Genomic DNA, 25,834 nt, shown 5'->3' with positions numbered 1-25,834 from the left:
AGGTATACTTAAGCTTGGGTTTGTTATTATCATATCAAGGTTGGTGGTTTCAAATGAATAAAGAAAATTTTAAAATGTTAGTGGATTCTACATAGGCTTGGAGGTGGTCAGGATGCATGACAAGGTATGATGGATTGTTCAAGTTGTGATGAATTTCAAAGGTGTGTTCAACATTTTGAAGTTGTTTGCCTGTAATGGTTATTATTTATTGAATATGTTAATGATGTACGATTAATTTTCATAAGGAAAAGTTTGTTGATGTATGCACATGTAAGGTGGGGCATTTAGAAAGCATCTAAAGTGACATACATATAGAAATGTCCTATTGTAGGTATGTGTAAGAGTGTAGACACATCATCAAGTATGATAATCATCTCACCAATAGGCAAATGGAACCTATTGTCTCTTTATGACATCTCTAAAAGTGCGTTTAACCCATTATTTGTCGTCTCAAAACTAATGTTACACAACCATACAAGCCAAATTTCTACACTACAACCTTAATTCAATCATTTATGACCCTAATTTATTTAACTTTCGATTATGGGACATTAACTTTAACTACCCACGATCCTACAAAAATATAATAAATTAAAATCATTGAATTAAGATCATCAATTGATCAACATATATTAAGGATCATCGTTCTTACTTTTCTTTTTGGTTTGATCTAAAATCAATCCAAATTGATAGAAAATAGGGGACATTGTTCTAATATTCAATTTGGAAAAGAATACTAACGTCACACTCAAGAAAAAAAGATAGGGTGAGTGATAATTTATGGGATTGATCACCACAAGTTTTCCTGATAAGATCAAATTTGGATTCTTATAAGTCAATACTCCTGAAAAGTTCACACAAAGAGAAAACTCAATTTTCTATCAAAATTCATATATATCTTCATCATAAGTGTATTACTTTATAGGATGAATTAGGTAAGCCTCTCTTAATTAGGTAATCTTTAATACTCACTAATGTTGTCTTAAATTTCCAATATATAGATTATTATTTTCCATATTTAATTAAAAAGATAAAAATTCCAACAACAAAAAGCTCAAAATTATTTTGACCTCCCAAGATGATATCATTTCCTCCTTCTTCAAAAAACATTCATCCTTAAATGTTAAGAATATGCTTCCTCCAAGAGAAACAAAATGTGAAGATCAAAGATCGTCATTTTATCAGAGCCAAGGTCACGAGTTATATTCTCAATGGACAATTGTTAAGGCGGAGATTGTTGCGAGTTGCACAATTGTCCCGTGGCGAGAGCCAGGTGGGTTGAGTCACACTCCAAATGTGTGATTTCTGGGGAAAGAATTGTTGAGGAGGAGATTGTTGCATGTGACATCAAAAGTCTCGTGGCAAAGGCCAAATGAGCCGAGTCATTCGAATATGGCTCTTGGGCTGTTAAGCTCTTAAGTAAAAAGAGTTGCGACTTGACTAATGGCTATAACTTTTGGCCTAGTGGTAAGCACTTGATCCTAACATTTTATTTCTTTTGCTTCCATCTCCTTCTCTTTAATTTATTTTGCTCTCATCTTCTTTTCTTTCATTTATTTTCTCTTAACTCTTATTGATTTCTTTTTTTCTTTACTAATTTTAATTTTCTCCATCTCTTTCATCACAATTACCAAGTCTTTTCCAATACTCATCAAGCATTCTCTCTTTATCTATATACCTTCTCTCTATCCTCATGATATGAGCTTGACACGTGGGTATTTTTTTTAAAATAAAAAAAATGAATTTTTTACAAAAATTTAAAAAAATTAAAAAAAAAGTCAAAAAATCAAAAAATAACACGAGGCAGTTATTGTCCACAATCCATTAACTATTTTACCAATGTTATCGAAAATAACCAAATTAAATAAAATTGACGAATATTATGACCAAATTGAAAAGAAAATAAAAAGTATGACCAAATTGAAAAAACTGAACGAATACTAGGAACAAATCACTATTTAATCAAAATAAAAATTTGAAAGTATAAAAGAAAACTCATTGAATATCAAGATTCATATCTCTGATTCCAACTGATGAGAAAATAGGGAGACTGTTTGAAGAAGGATATTGATGTCACACTCAAGAAAAATAAGAAGGTCACTAATAATTCATGGGGTTGATCGTCACAAATGACCCTTATAAAATCAAATTTGGATTCTTATAACTCAAAACTCCAAAAAAATTCTAACAAAGACAAAAATCAAATTTTTGACAATATTATATATATATATATATATATATATATATATATATATGTGTGTGTGTGTGTGTGTGTGTGCGCGCGCGCGCGCATTCTTATTAAAGAAGACCTTATCACATTATATTCCTCATATATCCCTCGTATTATAAGATAAATTAAAGAAGACCTCCTTATTTCCACATCAATTCTCAATAAGTAATCTTTAAACTTCTTAATGATGCCTTTAATTCCCATTATATGGATTAGAATTGTGAAAATGGGTTGGAATCTGTGAGCCAACCCGACCCTCCATGGGTTCGGACCGAGTTGGGTTGAAAAGTTTTTACAAATTTCAGTACGGGTTAATTTTTGACTCGGCCCACCAAAAACTCGGCTCACCCGGGTTGAACCCTGTGGTGAGTCGGGTTGGCTCACCAACCCACAAATAAAGGGTTACATAAGTGTTTTTATTAATTATGTTAGACTTTGCATTTGGGTCATGTTAGGTTTTTTTTTTTTTAGCCAATACATTGGTAATTTGTATTTTTGTAATATTAGTTTGTATTTGCAGTTTAACATCATTTTAGATTGTATTTGGATTATATTGAACTTTATTTAAATTTTAATCAGAATTATAATTCAATTTTTTTTATTGAAGAAAAAAAATGCATTTTTTTTAAATAAGTGGGCTAGCGAGCTAACCCGTTTAACCCACTAATTCGTGTTGGGCCAGGCTGGGTTCTAATTTTTTTGGCTCGCTAAGTGAGCTAGGTTGGATTGGCTCACTAAGAGACCAACCCATGGTGGGTCAGGCCGGGCCAGGTGTTCCATTTTGACAGCTCTAATATCGATCATAATTTTTCATATTTAATTAAAATGATAAAAATTACAAAGAAAACTAAAAACTGCATTGGCCCCTAAGATCATATCACAAGTAGGTATTGCTTACCCCATAGGTATTTCCTGAACTCGTTCTCGTTTTGACGGGGAATCCTCGCATTGACTCTGTATGGGTGTGGAGAATCCTCAACATTTTCAATTGGGTATGAAGAATGGGATGTACATATTTGCTTCATCCTCATCCACATACCCACCATAATACTCGTCCCTGTTTAATATTCTCTCAAATTATTTTTAGGACACATTCAATATTTTTTTAATATTTTGATATTGTTGTTTATTTTTATCATGTGGAATAACATTTTGATATTTTTTATATAATTATTTTTTATTTTTTAACTCATTACTATACTATAATTTTGTCACTGTAATTGTATAAATAAATTTTATTTACCATAATATAAAAATTTAATATAGTTGCCATTAATTTATTTTATCACCATCCAACATATATTGAAATTTAAGAAATGCAAGATCTATGTTAAAATTCTATAATTATTAGTTCAATCTGCGTGATTTTGATCAAGTGGTGTATTATAACTTTTATTAGAGTAGAAATAAGATATTCATTAGAATTTAAAAAAATTGAAGTAAACGGACATTTAAAAACTCTTTTTAATTTGAATATATGTTTTTCTTTTATATATTTTCTTAAAAATATTTTTAAATTTTATCAAGTAGGTTTCGTTCATGTTTGCAAATTTAATAAATGTTTTGATTCTCATAAAATTTTATTTAGTATTCTAATTTTAAATATATACAACTCTAATTTCTTTCTAAATATTTCATATTAAAGAAACAACTCTCCTCTTAATATTGAATATTTGATAATATTATGTTTCCTTTATCGTAGTTTTCTATTATTTTATAAAAATTAATTAATAAATATTGAAACAGTAAGAAATCGAGTACGAGTATGGGTACGAGTGTATACTCGTTACCTAATAGGGATGAGGATGGAACAAAAGTTTGATACTCGTTGAGTTTGGCTATGGGAATGGGGATGAATTTTTTGTATGTGGATGGGTATGGGATAGTGAAACCCGTCCCCATCCCATTGTCATCCCTAATGACAAATGGTCTTGTACAATAAACTTTTTCTTTTGAGTTATTTTGTTCTTGATTAAGGTTTGTAATTGGGGTTTTAATTATAAGATTTCACAAGATGTTGTAAGATATCTTGTAGGAATCAAGATATTGTCATGTGTCATTGTTAGGGAAAAAGTCAATACCTTATGATTTTGTCAAGTACCGAAAATAGCTAAGTGTAAAAACATCATCATGCTTCATTTAAAAAAAGATGTTTGGAATGAACAACAAGTCCAGTAATATATAAGTGTTTCATCAGACAGATGATACATATATATATATGATAAAGCGTGAATGCTCTCAAATGATGAAACACATATGAGTAAGCTAACATCATACTACACAAATAACATATAAATGTTTATGCTATATTGGAGTTAATGTCTACCACTTTCATCTGTCAAAGAGATTCGTTGGCCAAAGGATAAGAGACATTAAAATATCTCTCGAGAAAATAGCTAAATTTGTTTTTTTTCACTAAATTTCTAAACAACACATTGTCAACTCTTGAAGAATTGTCAACTTCATATGCCAATGCACTTTAAGATGAATCAAGTAAATGCATGCTACTAAAACGGTAGATAAATACATATAACTTTTGGAAAGTTGAGAAAATGAAGAAATAGCATTGTTTTTTGCATGGAGTAATGCCTTAATCATTATCATGCTTGTGAGTCTAAAGAAGACGCTAAAAATGAACTAAAGTTGCTCAAATGCCAAAAACTACACAACTTTTTTTTTTACATTTTATATAATGATCATATATCAAAACGAACATTATTAGTATCCATCAACAAGTTAGAAGGAATAATACTTAAATCCTATATACACCAACAAATGGTGATCCTCACCTAATAAGTTAAAGTGTGATCAAAGATAAGAAAAAAACAATAATTCTCTACATATTAGCCACAAGTGGTTGTTTGATAAATAATATTCGATTATTAATCGAGAGTAATTGTTGTTAAAAGAACACTCATTTAAACCAAAAGCGTGTTGTGGAACAATAATTGCTTGAGCCAAAAATAGCTTTGTAAAAGAGTACTTGAATAGGGTCAACTACGAGCTGAAAGATAACTTGTCCTAAGCCAAGAAAGACTTGCGAAAAAACAAATGTTTGGTTAAGCCAAGAGTAGCTTGTGAAAGAATATTTGGTTGAGCCAAAAGTGGCTTGGAAAAGAATACTTCATTGAGCTAGGAGTGGCTTGGTAAAAAAGTGCCAACCAAGAGTGGCTACGAGTCCAAATAATACTCAAGGAGTTAGTCAAGAGTGGCTATGATCTCAAAGAATACTTGTATTGTACTTCATTATGTTAGCCTTCTTAGTGAAACTTAATCGACTATTTGAAAATGGACGTACTTTGTGTGATAAGACGAACCAATATAAAGATATAATGTGTATTATTACAAGGCCTCTAGTATTCATGAAAGAAGATTATCCTTACTAGATGAACAAATGAAAGTGTACATCTAATTCACCCTATATAGGTTATGGGGCATCATAACCAAATGAAACATAGAGATAATGACCCTTGAGGAGGATTAGACTCAGTGAGAAATAGATATTTAACAAAAATTGCATGCTTAGATAAACCAAAGAGACATGGAACTCCTCAAAATGCAAATATAACGAAATAATAAAGGATAAATCTGACTCAAGCTCCAACTCTGAATCAAACATAGAGAAGAGTAACTCTTGCCAAATGGTTAGCATAGACACATATGTAAATTTGAAGTCCATCTTTGAGTCTTCCTTCATTGTTAATCCCTTATCATCCGATGATGATGAAGATGAGAGTGATCACTCTCATAAGAAATCTCATATAAAGTGCTAGAGCACATCTAAGGATGTTCTAAATCTTAAAAAAAATTTAACTATATACTTCTTGAAAATGAAAAACTTTTCCAACACAAAACTACATTTGATAATGAGACGTACATTTTGCATCAAATAAACTAAGTTTGAGTTTCTTAAAGAAAAAAAACAAGCGGGGTAATCATTTTTCTAAAAGTTTGACTGAGAGCACTAAAACTTCAAATCCTCTATCTTCCAAGATCAAACATTTTTCATGTATATCCAATTTAAGGACCACACTTAAGAGACAATATAAGCCCTTAAAAATTATAAAAAAAAAACTCAAGAAAATGGGTTACCAAAAGAGGAAACCTCTAAGAGACAATATATAATTATTAGTGTCTGTACACAAGTAAATTTATGAAACTCTAAAGTTACGCCAATTATATCTCATTAGATGCAAAAATCATTAATTTATTACTTGTCATATAAAACTATTGTCTAAATATCACTTATCAGACCATAATTGCAAAAAGTGCTTTAAAGCACAATTCAACCTTCTCTTTTTATGTTTTTTTTTCCTATTTTCATAATAATACTTCTTGTTTTTCTTGTAAGGTACCAGTAAAAACTTAAAATTAGTGGATTGGTTTAATCGAAGTGATTAAGCAACTGACAATACTCTTTATTAGGGTGACTCGGTATAACTTTTGGTGTCATTTTCTCTCTAACGTCTCTTACAACAATTAAATTCATATTACATGGTTAGGAAAGATTAAATAAAACTAAAAGTAATATTTTCTTAATCTAAAACTGATTTTTCTAAAGCATCCATTGATTTAAAGACAATTCTTCAATCATTTGGAAAATGGTTTTAAATTATTTGGAAGTTCAACTCAATCAACTTCTTGAGCTTTAACATTACTTTAAGGCTTAATTACTCGCATCATACTATTTTGGTTCGAAAATTTTAAAATGGTACCCACTTTGAACTTTGTCTCAATTTAGTATTCAAATTCGTAATGTGCATCAATGTAGTACCCTCCGTTAAGTCTTTGCAAACGCCATTAACTACCTTGTCACGTGTCAGCCTCTGGTTTTTTTTAATTTTTTAATTTTTCTTAAATTTTTTTAATTTTTTTTTAATTTTTAATTTTTTTTTTTAAAATTGTCACGTGTCAAATCCTTGATGTGACACATAGCATCGTCAGTGACACGTGGCAATGTATCGCCACGTGACAAGGTACCTGCCAAGTGTCATTGTCTTCATTTCAACTTAGTCCTCGTATATGTCTATTTGTTTCAATTTAGTACCCATACATGTTTATTTGTTTCAATTTAGTATCCGCTCTATTTGTTTCAATTTTGTCTGAATATTTTTTTACAAAATAGAGAAATATTATGTCTCCCTTAAGACCAAATTTATTATTTATATAAATGTTATATTTATATTTATTATTAAAAGTGACTTATAAAATTAAGTATTGAAATTTATATTAAAGTTAATAGTAAAAGTCATGAATAACAAATTTACCAAAACTGTGTTATTCATGAGTATAACAAATATCATTGTAACAAAACATAAATATGTTATTCATGACTTTTACCATTAACTTTAATATAAATTTCAATACTTAATTTTATAACTAATTTTTAGTAACAAATATCAATATAACATTTATATAAATAATAAATTTTGTCTTAAAAGAGATACAATATTCCTCTTTTTAAAAAAAATATATTTGAACAAAATTCAAACAAATAGAACAAGTACTAAATTGAAACAAATAAACATATATGGGTACTAAATTGAAACAAATAGACACATGTGAGGACTAAATTGAAATCAAGACAATGACGATTAGCAAGTACCTTGCCATGTGGCGGTACCTTGCCACGTGTCACTGACAATGCCACATGTCACATCAAGGATTTGACACGTGGCAATTTAAAAAAAAGTTATAAAAATTTTAAAAAAAAATTAAAAATTTAAAAAAAACCAGAGGTTGACACGTGGCAAGGTAGTTAACGGCGTTTGCGAAGACTTAAGGGAGGGTACTACATTAATGCAATAATCAAAATTGAGTACTAAATTGAGACAAAGTTTAAAGTAGGTACCATTTTGAAATTTTCGAACCAAAATAAGTATGATCCGAGTAATTAAGTCTTATTTTAACAACTAAAACAATAGTGTTATTTTAAAGATACAACTCTTTAAAAGATTATTTTGAAGTAGAAATCTATAAAAGATGATGATGTGAAAACACTCCTTATTAAAATAACTTTATAGAAATAAAGGTTTTTCAAATATAGCTAACATTCTCTTTTTGTCTTATCAAATGATCTTTCGATCTAGCATTTATAGAGAAAGAAAACAGTTGATATAACAACGTTTTTCCAAAGTTAATTAAGTATTTAAAAAATTATTTGAGAATCAATCCGTAAAATACTAATGTGTAAATCTTATCTTCATATTAAAATATAATAATCGGTTATTTGTTAAAATCAACATAAATTTTTCATATTACAACTGTCTAAATAAATATTCATTCATTTGAACATTTTTAAGATTTTAAATCTATACATAATCATCCCTCATAATTATTATTTGTTTTAGAGTTAGAATAAATTTATGAATTAATTTGAGTGAAAACAGTTCTATTAGAGCTGTCAAAACGGGTAACCCGACTCGACTCGACTCAATCCACCACGGGTTGATAATTTAGTGAGTCAACTCAACCCGATTCACTTTTTAGCCAGTCAAAAAAATTTGAACCCGGCCCGGCCCACCACGGGTTGGCGAGTTAAACGGGTTGGCTCACGGGTTCACTTGATTAAAAAAAATACAATTTTTTTATTTTTTTTCATTCAAAACTAAATTGTAATTCTAATTAAAATCTAAATAAACTTTAATACAATACAAATACAAACCAAAATAATAAAAAAAATACAAATTATTTATGTGTTGGATAAAAAAACCTAACATGACTCAAATGTAAAACCCAACTTAATAAAATAAAAAATAAAAAAATACTTGTGTGACCCTTTTATCTGCCCAGCTCACCACGGTTCAACCTGGGTGAGCCGGGTTCTAAATGAGTCGGGTCAAAAATCAACTCGTATTGAATTTGTAAAAAAATTTCAACCTAACTCGGTCCGAACCTGTGGTGAGTTGGGTTGACTCGCAGGTTTCAACCCATTTTGACAGCTCTAAGTTCTGTAACAAACATCTTATGTCTCATTAATCTAACCTCAATCGATAATGGTAAACTTCGTGTGAAAATAGTTAGTTTCAAATTAGTTCTTCAAAAGTTGATCAAAGAAATGAAATGTATTATAAATAAGAAAAACTAAAATAATTAATATTATAAAAAAATTAATTTTAACATAACCTTTTAAATAAGACCAAACCCACGTTTGACGTCAATTACCACATTCATAAAATCGGATCCTTATCATAGAAAACTTCTCTTCATGACAAGTGGTTTTGTTTGCTCCCAAACTATACACAGAAAAAAAAATCGCATACTTAGACTCTTTCTTTCATTAAAGCCATAAATTTTCACACACACATATTCAAAATATGTATAATTTCAATATAACAATTCAAAATTTAAAAATATATTATTGACTTTACATTTCATAAACATATTTTAAATGATATAATTTAGAATTTAAATCGCAAACTTTTTCTTAATTATACAATTTAACATATGCTTTTAGATTTAAAAATCTATTTCAGATTAAGGAATTTAAAAATACATTTTGACTGACATAAATTAGAAATATATTATAGGTAATTTAAAAATACGTGTTAACTGACATATTTGGAAACATATTAATTATTCCAAATTTAGAAATATATTTTGAATTACTTAATACCATTCAAAATGTATTTCAGAATTACATAATTTAAAATATATATTTTATCTTCAAATGGTGTGATCTGAACATTTTATCCATTGACAATTTTCTACCCTGTCGAACTCCAATGGAAGAAAGAGCCTCATCCTTATTGCGTGTAATCAAAGAAAGCTTAAGGTGAATGGACTGATTTTTAGTTTTCTGTCTAAAGAAACATCTATAAAGTGGAATTTTTTACAGTAATAGTTCTCAAATTTGAGATAAACTTGAGATTAAATTTTGAATCTTCATAATCTGAAAATGTTTATTTTAATTTTTGCATCTGACATTAAACAATTATAAACATTCACACGATAACGTTGTTTGTTCGATAACCTGCATTTATTTATCTGGTGTGTGTTCCATTGCATTATTAAAAAAAAAAAAAAAGCTAGTGAAAGTATGTATAAATACAATGTCTGAAATGAATAGTGGGTTAAAAACTACAGCACCACTTGTAGCAACTATAATTGAAACAACCTCAGTAACACACAAAACCCGATGCACACGTGGATAGAACATAAATGTTATTCCAGTTTCTAAATCTGGAGGTTTCTCTCCAAAACAAGCAGCGCCAGCCTTAACCAACACTCTCACTTTTCCTCTCTCTTTGCACCGCCCATCGCAAACCTAAACTAAACCAAAAAAACACAATAAAACCACCAACCTATAAATACTATACTATGTCTCTGGCTCTTCACACTTTTCCTCATCACTCCCTCAAACTCAGTCTTACTTCTTTTCTACCTTCGTCTATGGAGCAAATTACACTCTCTCAACATGATGATCAAGATTCGGTTTTTTCAGATAGCGAGAGCAGTGTTTCCGGCACGGTAATGGGGTCATCAGAAGACGCTTCTTTCGTCAGACTTCTTCAAGGAGATGTGCTTCATGACCTTATCAAGACACGCTTTATTCGTGGGCTGGGTCTGCTTGGGCCCAAAACGGAGGTTCTTTCCGTTCACCGAAACACGTGTTCTGGCGTCGTTTTGCAGGCACGCCTCCAGTCGTTTCAGCTTCACGCTAGGGCGGTGGCAGAACTGCGTGAAGGGAATGCCAACGTCAAGTACGCTTGGTACGGAACTCGCGGTGAAGATGACGTAAACAACATAGTTTCTCACGGGTTTGCCCACGTCCATGGTCCTCAGCTACTTCTCTCCCCCGATGACGTTCCTCTCCAAATGTTTGTCTTTTAATTCCTTCACGTTCAAATTTTTGAGATATAAAAATATTTGGTAATAGAATTCAGAGTAAATTTGTTTTAGGTTGAGAAATTTATGGTGGTTAATAGATTTTATCGTGTATTACTAATTTTAGATCATCTTAAACTTTGATCTCTCATCATAGTTAGTTTTTAAAATTTGATCTGATTGAAAATATTTTTGTCATACCAACTCACAACAATGTATTATTATGTTGATTCTGAATCTCGAATGAAACTTTGCTTTTTGCAGTGTTAGAGAGTGTGTAGTTGGCAAAGACGGTGTGAGGCACGCACTTCTGTGTCGCGTTATTCTAGGGAGATCGGAGCTTGTTGATGATGACACAGAACAATGTTATCCAAGTTCCGAGAAGTATGATTCCGGGGTGGATAGTTTTTCAGCTCCTAGCAAGTACATAATTTGGAGTAATCGCATGAACACTCATGTCTTGCCTGCATATGTTGTAAGCTTCAGGGTTCCTTCTTTCAAAGGTGTGTTTCCATTTTGAATCAAAAACATTGATGTTTGTGTGTTTTTATTTTTGGTAATTTTTAAGATGATGGTGTGGTTTGGTTTGCAGGGGTTGAGAAGAGTGAAGAAGAACTTTCGAGACCTACTTCGCCTTGGATGCCATTCCCAACTCTGATTTCTGCACTTTCAAAGGTTTTGGCTTCTCGTGATATTGCTCTAATCTCCAAGTTCTACAGAGATAAAAGAGTAAGTGCTTTTCTTGCTTGAATCTGTGTTTGAGTGTGTTTCGTGTTTGTTTTTCTCATTTTTTTTCATGTTGCAGGAGAAGAAGATTTCACGACATGAGCTTATACAAAGAGTGAGACAAATAGCAGGGGACAAGTTGCTGTTTGCAGTCATCAAATCTTTCAGAGAAAAGGTAGGATTGTTCCTTCTTAATGGTTTTTACCTCTATCAGTATAGATTTTGAGATCATAACAACCTTAACACAGTCAGATTTTTCTCACCTAGATGGTTCTGAATTAATGGGGTAATTCTTTTAAATTTCTCCTAATATCAGAAAACAGTGGTAATACATAAAGTTTGATCAGAGATCTAAAACGATGAATAGTCTACAGCTAATAATTGTTCTTTCTCTTTCTGGATTAATTATTCTGGAAATTCCGAAAATGGAATTAGTTTCTGTGGGCAACAGGGATGTCATTAGTATTAATTTAAGTGGTTGGAACATTATTGTCAAAGAAACAGTAGGTACCAAAATAGTATTACTTTACCTGTACCTCCAACCCTATGGGAAAAGTAGCAACTGAGTTTAAGAATTAAAAAATTTTAGTGTCATAGTCAATTTAAGAATTTAGCAACCATCTTCTATTGTTTAGATCTAGTACGCTTGATTATGATATTTGTTATCTTCCTTTGGCTTTGTATTCTATGATTACTATAATCTAACTGGGTAAATTTGTTCTTTCTTTCAGAAGAAACAAAGGTTTCTACAAACAAGGTGAAAGAATGGGTTAGCAACGACACATGAGTTCTAATGCTGGGGTTGACACAATACTAAACTTCATAACCAAACACAAAACTGTTTTTTCTCTTTGTTTTGTAATTTGTAGTTTTCTATTCTGAGGTTGATGTATGTAGCACAGATAGGCATAGGAGAAGGAATGGTTTTTTCTTTAGTTGCCACTTCCATTCAAAATGATGTCATCCATTAATACAAATAGGTTATGATGGACTCATTGATCTTCGCCAATGCCAATGCACTGTCCTGTACATACTAATTTTCTTTCTTTTTCCTCTTTTAATATATTATTTCTTCATTACCAGTTATATAATTTTGCAAATTTTTAGGATATTATTATAATTTATTATAAGGTATGTTAACCCTAAAAAAAGTTTTGGAAATATAAATATGAATTTAAGTTATATTGTTTTAAAATAATAATTTTATAAAATTATATAAATTTATTGTGTAAAAGTTTTGGATAACTGTTTAATTATAAATTTGTCTCTGATTGTGAATCTCTTTGAAAAATATTATTTTATATCAAAACATTCATTTAATAATTATTTATTAAAAACAATTTTTTATACTTGTAAAATAAAAATAACAAATGTGAATGACCTGTATTATTTTGGGTTGTGATAATTATAGCTTTTTGATTAAATGGTACATGACAAGTCCCACTTCTCACTTCAGGTTATAGGATTCAACTTTCAAACCCTATTCATATTGCTACTGTAAATTGTAAGTTCCCTTATCCTTTTTTTTTTTTTTCAAAAAAAAAAGAAAGAAAGTTGTTTTCATAAAATTACATTAAAATTTCTCACTCTTTTCTTGTGATATCTGTGTGCTCAATCTTCTTCCAGAAAAAGTTTTTTTTTTTCCTTTTATTTTGACTAAAAATTAATTTTGTCACGTCAACGTCCCGGATTCCATGATTTTTACAGACCATGGTTTCCTTGTTATGATCTTGTTACTCTTGTCTAGTGTTCAGACAAGGTGGTTTTCTTCCCTCTGTTTTAGCCCCAAAGAAAAAAAAAGGTAAAATAGAAAAAAATAATAAAATTATAACTATATAATTAATGATTATTAGATAATCATCAATTAATTAAATCTATATAATTAATTCCTATTAAGCAATCACTTACATATGTTTTGGATTGGTTCCATTTCTATCCGTTAATGGTTTTGTTTGGATAGGATTTAGAGATGAAACGTTACAAATCGTGACGAAATCTGTGTGTCTCAAATCCATGCCTGTTTCTATATGAATCATTCAATGACCAACCAAACATTCATTTCATATTAAAGATTTTCAATTTTAAGTTGATAACATGGTTGATTATGCGAAGGATTTTTTTTTTTTTTTCTATTCTATATAACAAGATAGTTTTCTTTTATATCTTTTATAGTAATCAAAATTCTTTATATTTTATTAATAAAAAATCATGTCTTTCATGTGTATGATGTTCTATAGTAAAAGAAGTTAATGGCGTGGCTAATAAGTTATACTTTTTTAAACAACAAAGCATTTCAGTCCACAGAATGTATTTAAGTTACATAAATTACATTGATACATTGATTATCTCTTCAATATTTTTGAAATTACATAAACACTTGCGATGTTTTTTTATATTTTTAGTTATTATATAGGGTAGACTAGGGATGCCAACGGGGCAGGTAAGATACGGGTAGTAATTCCACCGTATCCTACCCGCTTGGATATATATTTGTCTCGTATCCGTGTCCATATTCGTCGGGTATCCGTTATGCGGGTACCCGTCTATTTTTTTCATATTTGCGGGTATCCACGGATACCCGCAAGTATTTACAATATTATTTAAAAAATAAATTTTTAATCATAAATTAAAATAAAATAAAATAAAATACATCACTGTCATAAATTTTAAATAAAATTCAAACAAACTCAAGTTCATACAAATTTAAATAATCATAAAAATATAAATATAAAATAACGTTCAACACAATGAAAATTTCTTTAATTAATGTTTTAATCAACAAGTTCACTCTCTCTGATTGATTCCTGAGAAAAAATTAGGTAAGAATATTTTTTACTAATATATATATATATATATATATATATATATATATATATATATATATATATATATATATATAAGGGTAGTTTTGTGAATTAAAGTTTAGAGGGTACGGGTATCCACGGGTACGGATACTATGATACTCGTATCTGCGGGTAGCGGGTATCCATTTTTAATATTTGTTTTCTATCTATTGCGGATTTTATTTGCAGATACCCGCCGATACAAATATTTTTTATATCCCTAGGATAGACCTCGTAAGGTTTTTAAAACCACGGATTAAGAGAAGTAAGTGAGGAAAACAAAATGGAAAATGTTATTGCTATAATTTCATTAAACCCTTAATATATCTTTCTTTATAGTTATGTAATTACAGTAACTTAATTTGTTTGGTTCTTTTACAGAAAATTAAATTTTGAGGCAAGATAGAATGTTTGGTTAAATTTTAAAAAATAATTATTTTCTTGTAAAATGGGCAGTTAAAAATTAATTGTTAGAGAGGAAACAGAATTTGTTTTTAAGAAAAGGTAGAAGAAACCTTTTATTTTTAAAATAAGCATATTAGTTAAATGCATGAAAGCATATACTTATAATATTTTTAAAAAAAGTATAAACAAACTCAGTTATAGTAGTGGTTTGATTATTTAAAGGAAACTGTTTGGGTAACCTTCTTAAGTTAGAGTTCTGAAATAAAGTCAAATGACTTCCCCATAAGTAGCTAAATATAATATCATGTTTTGGAAGAAAGAATAAAAATGACAATAATTTGGGTTTTTTATAGCAACTAAAATTGGGTATTAATTTCTGCACCCCATCAATTTCTAATACACCCCATCATTAAAAGGAAGTTCCCATAATAACCTTATGGTTTATTTACTTTAATCCTAATTTTTTCACAGACCATTTTGTTCCTGTTGCGTGTGTTATGCTTTTGGCTGGCTTCAATGCATTGTTCTTATGCATTAAACATGGAGATGATGTACGTTGTCCTCTCCCCTCTTCTTCATTTGGGAATGCATTTGGAGTAGTGCAAAGGAAGCTAATCTGAAATGGTATACCATAACTGAAAATTCAGAGTATATCAGAAACAACATTTTGGAAGGTCTTGGAATCAAATTTCCGGTACTAACAAAATCCATTTCGGAATTAACTTTCCTGAGTACAATGAACTCTTTTGTGCAGCCTCTTGACCTTAACTCGGTAGGTCCTTCTTGTCCACGTTCTTGATGGATTTCACGACCACAGTTTGACGCATGTCTCTAATAGCAACCATGGGCCTAGTGGGGATCATCTCCACAAAACCAACATCTCGTGTTCTTCGATAATTCTACTATTTTGTATAATTTTTCATTCACTTTTATGTTTTACTTATTTTAATTACATATTCTAAATAATCATATATGTTAGAGCATCTTCTGATCCAAAGATAGTTTGAGAAACAAGATTAAAATAAAAAAGTTAATAAATTTCACATGCTAAATATAAATGTAGAACATTTTTAGTCATTCATAGTATCATAACTTTGATTATTAATGTGAACTTATAATAAAAATAAGATATTAGGACTTGTTACAAAAAGTATAAATGCTAGAGAAAGAATTATAAGTATATTGTTTGGTGTTTTTGTTCTAAATTGAATCATGAAACTCAATCTAAATAATGTCTTTATCATACTGTTGCACACCATATGTTTGATAAAAATGTAAAAAGAAATTTATTTTTGTGAAATTTGTTGTCTAATTTAGTTATAAATTATAAGATTTGTCAAGTTTTTGCGCAACTATCTTTGGAAACGATATTTGGACTTTTCACTTTATAACTTGTTTGATTTGATACACTTGTCAATCCCATAACATGAATGGATATTTGTTTTTAAAATACCATAATAGGCTTTGATCGCTTCTTAGTAACGAAACATATAGTCAAATAGGCTTCAATTGTTTCTAAAAATCGAAGTTTATTCCTTTTGTTATAATTTTTTACTGGTATAGGTTTCAGTTTTAGAGACAATTGAAGCCTAATGTCGAAATTTATACTTTGGTTTAGAACAAAAGCCAAAAGTCCCTCCTTGTTTACCTCACATTGATAAGCTTCGATTCGATTACCAAAGTATAATGTCAAAAATAATTAGTGTCAAAGTCCTTCGTTGTACTAGTGTTGTGAAAAGACTTAGTTGTATACAATGACTTCTCTTAATGCCTTATCATTAAGACACAAAATTATGGCACTTCTAACTTGATCACATTAGTCTTCTACTTCCGAAATATAATTGTTAGCATGTTTACCTCATCATTCAAAGCCTCAACACAACTTTGTTTATATCAAGATGACTTTCATCTTGATCCTCAGCCAAAGTTGTTATACTCAAAAAACTTTTTGATGTCATCCTTGATGGTCATATTTCTTCAACCTTTTTAATTTCTTTTCTTATTCTTATTTATACCCATCGTTAAGTTCTTAACAACAATAATACTAAAAAACAACACAAAGAACTAGATTGAAATAAAACAAACTTAGAATATTATATATATATATATATATATATATATATATATATATATATAAAGAATTTTACATTAATGTCAACGTCTTAACCTAGGAGAGTCTATATATATACAACTTAAGCCTCCGAAATAAAAAAGAAAAAAAAATTAAAGACAAAGACATCAACAAATGTTAGCATAGACTCTTTATTGTGCCACCGCTAGACTGTCTGTGCTAGACAATCTACTAACCCTTTGATCAGACCCTTCCACAAAACAGTCTAATAGAATCTGATTGAGCTCTTCAATATATCATCCTTTGTTCATGATTTAGAACTAATAATCGGAGCTTCGATTATGATCTCTTGAACGTAAAAATCTCAAATATTTGATTCCTGCAATTCGATCCAAGTTCGATCTATATTAATAACTTCTGTAGGAAAAACAATTGAAATGTGGTCAATCTCAAAATGATGAAGAGGGATGAAATTACACGAAAATACTAAAAAATGATAGGAAACTAGTAAAACACATCACGCTATTTGTTGTTTGGCATTAATTCTCGCGGTGCCCTTTACTTACTCACAAAGTTTAATCTATGCCATGCCATCATATGATAAACTAAAGTAACAAAAATGCAATGAATGATCAAGAATGAGTAAGAGTTTTTATTATTCTTTACATCAAGGATCTATTTTACGCAAGTTGTTACGAAATCTTTTGATTGATTGATTCAGCGTGAGCAATAAACAAGCATATATTTTGCCCCGTGCTTTTCTCATCCACATTAATTAATCCCTTCAATCATAATTCATTCGGTACCATCCTTCTCCATCGGTTTAAAATCAATCATTTTCTTCTATTTGAAATTCAATAATACCAAGGTTTTTCCTTTCTACACCTCCACATTTTGTTCCTACAGTCCCTATTTTGATCATTCAGCATTTAAAACCTTTATTAATGATCTGATTTGATACCAGTTAAATTCAACCAACAATAAGCTTCACTAAAATATATTTTATTTCATAATTTTGATATCAAATTAAGAAGTGTACGATAATTCAACTCAACTTAAAAAAATAAAATTTCCATTTATTTATATACTATAAATTAATCTTATCTCAAATTATATAAAACTTATAACAACTTACACATAAATAATAATATAAAATAATTACACTTTTCTAAATCATAAGACACAAACTCTACTTAAAAGATTATGTTGGTTTTAGAGTTATAACCATCCGAACTTGGATGCAATCATTATATGGACTAGATCAATTTAAGACCATAACTTTATAGTTGTTCGTTGATAAATTAAAATATACATGTTTGATATGTTTAATATCTGGTTTAGAAAATCACAGATATTTACATGATTATGACAAAAGAGAGATGTGGAATATATACATTAAGAAATAGTGAGTAGAGAGACTCTTGAATGCTCTGGATAAAATGTGATTTTTGTATCTAAAATCATAGTTATACATAGTGTTGGAATGCTTAGAAGGTTGATATCACCCTGATAGTACAAATGACATCACACAGAAAATGATGGAAATTGTCACCCAATGAAGTCGTGCCACGTCATCAAGTGACAAAGTAGCCATGTGGGTGTTGAACATCACACAGCACTGGTTTGTGGCATCCACTGCGACCTCTCATAATAACCCAAGTTGGAATGATGTTTTGGTAATGTTTTTGATTCTGGGCTAAGTAGCCACTTTCGTTGTTTTGTCTTTCACACGTTATATAGCTAGACGCTTAACTTAAACAAGAGAATTATGATGCTTTTGAATCATTCCAATCAAACTACATGTGAACAAAGCGTCTGTATTAGTCAACTTCGCCCTCCATCATCACATGTAATAATCAAAATATATTATTACTTCTAAATCTTTTCCAGAAACGTAGTCCATTGTTGTGTTATTTATTTATTTATTTATTTATTTTTCTGTTTGGAAATCTCACTGCGGTCTCTATTAGTTGACCTTGTGTTTCGCTTGAGGAACAAGCTACCAAGATAATGGCATATAATTAAAAGACTTACTTCAAGGCTCTTTTGAAAGAGAGATTTTAGCATTCTTCCGTGGAAGATCTAATAAAAACATGTCATCTATAATTATTTTAAATAATATGGCATTATTTTCTGTTAAACATGTATATGTAATTTAAAAGTTAAGAATTTTTATTTTTTTTTGTAAATTAAGCTTAAACTAACCCACTTTTGAAAAAACAAAAAAGTGGCATTCCCAAACCCTATGTAACTTTTGATTTCATCGGTGTGTTGGGAGTTTGAAGGGTTTGACTTGTTTCGATTTATCGTGTTCTTCTATCTTTGATGAATTGCTATGTTGTGCATTGGATGGTCGGCAAGAAGTGGATGACCGAAGTTAAATTGAATGAGCGTGAGTTGCAAATGTTTAAATATGAGTTGAATATCAACTAAAGCAATGTCACAAATTGAAATAATTACACGTAACATGTTTTGATTGGATCTACGTATAAAAACACCGAAATCTCTGGTTTTAAAAGGCAGCAAAATAAAGCCATAATTAAAATACCAAATTTAGTGTTTAAACATTGTGAAATAAAGGTCCCGAAATGTTGAATGGTGTCGCATACGAAGAAAATAATGTATCTGATCGTTTTGATGTTTTTGAATGAGTTAAGAAAAGTGAAGATGGAGGTTGTGACGGTGAGCATACGAGTTGTCTTTTTCCCTGGAAGAGGAAGAAATTGATTGTGAATTGTGTGATGAGAGTATAGGATTGGTGGTGGTGTTTTACCTTCCACACACGTTCATCTTTATCATCTCATCATCATGTGCCACCAAAACACACGTCCAGGTTACCTCCCTCTGCTGCTCAAAATCCGTGACGACAATGCCTTTACTTTGCTCTGCCCTCTTCCCACAAACTAATACATAAAATCTTAAATCAACCCAATCATCTGTGGGTCCAACACCTTCCTCAATCCTTCATCAATCATCATCAACCACCTCATTATTTCATCCACCGCCGTTACCACCTTTTTTCCTTTTCCAAAAAATAAATTGTTCCTTTCAATTTTCACTCTTTAACCTTCCCAAAAAATACCTCATCACTGCGCATGCCTACACGCGTCACCATCCCAACACCTCATACGTGTCACTCAAACAACAACCTCACATAAATATATCAACAAGTTTAGTAATAGAAGTAGCCGATTTATTGGGCTCACACTTACCAAACTTTACCTTACCCAATCCGTCAAATTCCCCCTTTTCCTTTCTTTATGCGCGTATTTATATTAATATTTATTCTAGATAATACCAATTGAATAATTGAATAATCAATAAAAGCTATATTTAGAAAAAGAAAAAGAAAAAGAAAAATCTTGTCTGCACCACCACCACAACTGATCGCGTCCTATATATCCCACTCCCGAACCACCCACCACACTTTCCTTCATTTCACCAAAACCAAACCCTTTTCTCTTTCTCTCAATATATCGCTTTGTCTTTTTCTTTTTTCTCAATTGCTGCGAAAGAAAAGCGAACGGAATCGCGTTTTCCAAAGCTCAAAACCAGACAAACGATGCAGCAGCATCACCAGCGCCCGCAGGTGGAGGTGGAAGAACCTTCTTTCCATCACCAGAAGCCATCCCCGTCTCCCAGTTTCAGCAGCTACTCCTCGGAGACACTCGCCGAGATCGCCGCCAGGGTAATTGAGGAGCTCCGCCGCGACCCTCATTCCGACGACGACGCGCTCTTCCCGGCGTGGGAAAACGACGACGACAACGACTTCACCGTGCAAAACGACGAGTCCACGGCGCAAAACGACGACGATGACAACAGTTTCGAGTTCGCGTTTGTTTCCCACGACTTGGCTTCTCCGGTTTCCGCGGACGACATTTTCTACAACGGCCAGATCAAGCCCATGTACCCAATCTTCGGCGTTCCCTCTCACGACGACGTTTTGAGTGTTCCGAACACTACAGGTAGTACCGCTGCAACTCCGGAGGGGACGGTGAGACGGCGTCGTCTCCCTCTGAGGAAGCTAATGTTCGAGGAGGGTGAAACGGCGTCGTGCTCGTCGTCAACGGACGAGAGCGTTGACCTGGAGGGGGTGGCGGAAGGCGCGTACTGTGTGTGGACTCCGAACGCCGTCGGAAGGGAACGGAAAAAGAGCAACTCGACGGGGTCCGCATCGAAACGGTGGAAGCTTCGGGATTTGCTTCTGAGGAGCCACAGTGAGGGGAAAGACAAACAGCAACAAAAACAACAGCAGCAAGTGGTGTTTCAGATTCCGACAAACAAAGTGAAACCTCAGAACGGAACAGTTGGAACGGAGAATCATGCGGAACAGAACAAGAGGAAGTCTTTCTTGCCTTACAGACCAGAATTGGTTGGACTTTTCACCAATGTCAATGGGCTTGGTCGGAATTTGCGCCCCTTTTGATTTTTCAACGCAATACTATTATTACTTGTTAATTAATCATTAATCCATTTAATATTTTTATTCCCTGTTTTATTGGTACTTGATGTTCTTCATCTTCTTCGGTTTGTTTGCATGTTGTGGAAGTTTTGGGGCGGGTATATTTGTAATTAAAGAGGATGAGATTATTGTTTTTATGATGTATATTCTGCGGAAATTATAAGGTTTTTCTCCACGGTTTTTGCTTTCTTGAAGTGGTAATGAGTTTTGAAGTTTGTGGTGGGGCTAGCTGGTTTGTGTATGAAATGGTGTGGTAGTGGGATTTGTATAGATTGGGTTGCTTTTGGGACTCCTAATTAGTAGATGAGTTTTTTAAGTCTACAATGTATATAAATAAATATAAAGGGAGAATTGCTTTGCAAGTTTAATCAAATTATATTCTATGCTCTTTTTGCTTTTTGTATTATTTTGTCGAGGTTTGATTTATTTAACAGCATATAAAAATGGGTCTTCTTCTAATGAAAAAGAGTGGGTAGTATTATGTTGGTATACCTGAAAAGATCATTTTCTGCGAAGGGGGATTTAGAAAGACTAAGTTTAGGGTTTGGTTGGTTAAAGAATATCATGTCAAAGAGATATTTTTTATTATTTAAATAATCAAGTTAAAAATAAATTTTCTTTCCCAATTTTATATTTTATATATGATAAAATAAAACAAAAAATTGTTGTTATATTTTTTGAAGACTTCTTAAGATATATACTTCGGAGTATAAGAGATTGTCATTAAAAGGAAAAAACTCCTTATTGTGCATGTATTTGATTTCACCACACATAAAAAATCTAATTGCAAATATTGAATTTGTTTCGATACAGTGTCATGGCCTCAATAATTTTCTGCTCCAGCTTGAAGTAAGAGAAAATGAAAGTGTTGAGTGAAGTAATATGATATTGAGATTTCAAGGATAAAACAGAAAATGAAAAAAAACATAAATTTATAAAATTGAAAGAAAAAAAAATAATCGCAAATTATCCCAAGCTAAAATTGGCCAAACTACTTACATGTTTTATGTTTTATAATGAAATCTTTTAATTCGAATCTACATTTTAAGGAAAAGGACTTTCTGTTTTTTCTTGGTATAACTAATCTTTTGAATTTGGAAAAAAAAAATAAAAAATCAGCTTTGGAATTATGTTTAATCTAGTACACAAAAATGAATAATATATAATTAATGACATGCATTGATACACTTAACTACTAAAAAGGATGTGAAAGGCACCTTTAATTAGCATAATAATAAGATTATAGGTAGGAATAATGGTGCGTAATGACTGTTTCAAAAAGAGTAAGATAAGGTGTTACATAATTCTTTGTAACCCTTCTCATGCTTGTCTCAGGAATCATATATACCATCAATAATAGATTTTACTGACTATCATTAATTTTCCACAAAAGAAATCATTTACACAATTTTTGTCGATCACATAATATATATATATATATATATATATATATATATATATATATATATATATATATCGAATATTATGACATTTTGTTACGCTTTGTTTAGTGACTAAGATAACATTTAACTTACTTTTTTTCATTAATTACGTCAAAAGCATATACATATTTAATGGAAGGAATCACTATATATTATTCTCAACTAGATACTACATTATAACATTAATTATAAATAGATCCAGGTTAAGCCAACTTTGTTACGTTGAAACCAAAATCAAATACAATAAAATTGAACACAAGATAAAGTATTTCAAGAAAACACTAACTTTATTTAATTTTAAATTTATATTTATATAAGTTATTAAAGATTAATTAGATGTTAGTCTAAATTATTTTTAACATTTATTTAAGTTAATATGAATTAAGTCAAGGATAATATAATTTATTTAATATAAAATTATTGTTAATTAGGTTGACACTAATTTTACTTAATTTTAATAATATTTATAGGTATTTAATGTATTTCAAAACAGTATTAATTTTATTTAATTTTAAATTTATATTTGTATAAGTCATTATAGATTAATTAAGTGTTATTTTAATTTATTTTTAACATTTATTTAAGTTAATATGAACTGAGTCAAAGTTAATATAATTTATTTAATATTAATGAAATTTGCACTAATTTTACTTCATTTTAGTATATTTATAGTTATTTAATTTAGTGCCAATTTAAAGGACACTAATATAACTTATTTTTAACATTTTTTGAATGTATTGTTAATCTAGCAGACTTTAATCTTAATTTTTTTAATGTTTATATTTAGTTAAATTAATATAGGATATATTTTCTTTTACTATTTGTTTAAATTAGTATAGATCTAAATGATAGTATTATATTTTTTTAACTTCTGTTTAAGTTTACATCCGCTTATTCGATACTGATTTTATAATTTGTATGTTTTCGTAACTTAAAATAATGAACATAGAGATAAGTCATAATCTCAAAGTCGAAAAGCCGCACATGCAAATTTGAAAAAATATAAAACTATATTTTACGTATTATAATTTAGTGTCATTTCCATTTCCATATTCATCTGGCTACGAATATTTAATTTACAAATTTGAGAGAAGAAAAACAAAATGAGGATTAAGTTAATTCAAATAACACACCAAAATCTAAATATCATATTTATTTTATATTTTCTCTTCTGTATTCATTTTATATTTTCTCTTCTTGATTCATTGTGTCAACTTGTTGTACGTTATTAGAAAAACAAGAAAAAAAGAGAGTCCATATGGGAATTAAAAGCAAAAATTGAAAATAGATTTTGATCATGGTAGAACTAGTTATTTTGAAAAATATTTAGAAGTTCAACATCAATTAAAAATAAAATCAATTCATAATATATAATATATAAATAGATACAAACAACTTCATTTCATAATTTAATTAAATTAAGCTAAATTTTCACTTCTTAAAAGATTATTTAATGGAAAGAAACATCAAATCGATTGTGATCGGAAGCTTTTTAATGGAAGAAAAGGTAGTGTATTCCACCACACAAAGAATTCTAACTTCACACTACATATAGTCGACTTTCAAATTAAAAGTTAATGAATTAATATCTATATTTTTAAAATTAAAAAAAAATAGTAAAGCGTGGATATTATTGGAATTTGCATCGTAATTAAGAGATACCAAATATTCAAAACGATGAATCACATATATAATTAATTAGGATTAAAGAAGTTTATTACTAAATAGAATAATTTCGTTCTTGTTACACGTCTCATATTGGTACCAAGTAAAATTCCTGTTGTTCAATCCTTTGTGGGAGCTCAATTTATCACAAATGAAAATATTATTCTCTCTTTATTTGTAACTGTGGAATAAAAAAAAATTAAAAAGCAGCAAACTGAGAGCGTATATATATATAAATATATATATATATATATATATATATATATATATATTTTTTTTAATAAAAAAATATATTTTTGCAATGAAATAGGGTTATTTTTTAATTAGAAGAATTGTAAATAAAATGTAGGAAGAGGACAAATATTTGAAATAAAGAGGGATGAAGCGTATGGCACTGGTTTTGTGGCTTTATTTGAAAATTGGAATTATATATGTGAAGGCATAAGTTGACAATATTTGTAATTTTTGCAGTTTTGTGGATTGTTTAACGCGCTTTAAACTCTGATTAGAAGAATGTGTTCCAATTAAGAGTAATAGTCGAAGACGCGAAGAATAGTAAGAGAAGTAGGTTACTGGATCCGTGTACGTTATAATTTTCTCGCTAATTTTTTAATAAACCTATTATTTTATTATTTGATTAAGGCTTAATCCAAAAATAAGACCAAATGTGTACATCATTCTTCCGTGTAAAGCAGGTGTAGTAATGTGTTTAGACAATTTAGAATTCAAATATCATTTAATATAGGATTTTAAATAAATATTAACGTGTTTAGTTTCATTATAAAACATTGATTTTAAATACGTGTATATGTATACGACTAAAACAAAAATTAAGAGATTAATTAAACAGAAAAATACATTCATTATCACACTTATATTTAATTTCTAAGCCTAGAATAATGAGTTGTTAGGTTTTACAGAGGGGGTTTCACTGGGGAGAACAAACACCAATGAGATCTGAGCCTAACCACATAAGACACTGACACCACTCTCAACCCAAAACCTTAAGGCAATAGGTTTATGGGCCTTGATCCTTATATGGTGCTCTACTTTCTCAATTCTGGTTAATGTGGGACTTAGACTCACACTTCGATTCCTAATCAGGAAGACTTTCGATACTAGGACTCGTCTGAGCCGGTATTAACCATCGGCTCTGATACCACT

At 30.3% G+C, this 25,834-nt stretch overlaps 2 protein-coding genes across 2 annotated transcripts; both read left to right on the top strand.

Annotated features, from left to right (window-relative positions):
* The first annotated feature begins 10,429 nt into the window (after nt 1–10,429).
* On the top strand, nt 10,430–12,777 carry LOC114162800 (putative inactive poly [ADP-ribose] polymerase SRO2). The gene is made up of 5 exons (XM_028046775.2): nt 10,430–11,049; nt 11,321–11,559; nt 11,649–11,785; nt 11,862–11,957; nt 12,514–12,777. Exons 1-5 carry the CDS (start codon nt 10,550–10,552, stop codon nt 12,541–12,543), a joined length of 1,002 nt encoding a protein of 333 aa, XP_027902576.1. The 5' UTR covers nt 10,430–10,549; the 3' UTR covers nt 12,544–12,777.
* Nucleotides 12,778–20,514: 7,737 nt separating this feature from the next.
* On the top strand, nt 20,515–21,738 carry LOC114196281 (uncharacterized). The gene has a single exon (XM_028086877.2). The coding sequence runs from the start codon at nt 20,664–20,666 to the stop codon at nt 21,525–21,527; it is 864 nt and encodes a 287-aa protein (XP_027942678.1). The 5' UTR covers nt 20,515–20,663; the 3' UTR covers nt 21,528–21,738.
* Nucleotides 21,739–25,834: the final 4,096 nt, after the last annotated feature.

The sequence above is a fragment of the Vigna unguiculata genome, chromosome 9 (genome assembly GCF_037176805.1).
Source record: "Vigna unguiculata cultivar grain cowpea cultivar isolate G323 ecotype 2 chromosome 9, ASM3717680v1, whole genome shotgun sequence".
NCBI classification, from domain to species: domain Eukaryota; kingdom Viridiplantae; phylum Streptophyta; class Magnoliopsida; order Fabales; family Fabaceae; genus Vigna; species Vigna unguiculata.
The sequence above is the reverse complement of the archived record's forward strand: the minus strand, read 5'-3'. Positions and strand labels throughout refer to the sequence as shown.

What these genes read in the sequence shown, in the direction of transcription:
- LOC114196281 (XM_028086877.2), top strand. Translation starts at nt 20,664, where the DNA reads ATGCAGCAGCATCACCAGCGCCCGCAGGTGGAGGTGGAAGAACCTTCT.
- LOC114162800 (XM_028046775.2), top strand. Translation starts at nt 10,550, where the DNA reads ATGTCTCTGGCTCTTCACACTTTTCCTCATCACTCCCTCAAACTCAGT. An exon ending in CAGGGTTCCTTCTTTCAAAG is followed by an intron (nt 11,560 to 11,648) that starts GTGTGTTTCCAT and finishes TTTGGTTTGCAG; the next exon opens with GGGTTGAGAAGAGTGAAGAA. An exon ending in AGTTCTACAGAGATAAAAGA is followed by an intron (nt 11,786 to 11,861) that starts GTAAGTGCTTTT and finishes TTCATGTTGCAG; the next exon opens with GAGAAGAAGATTTCACGACA.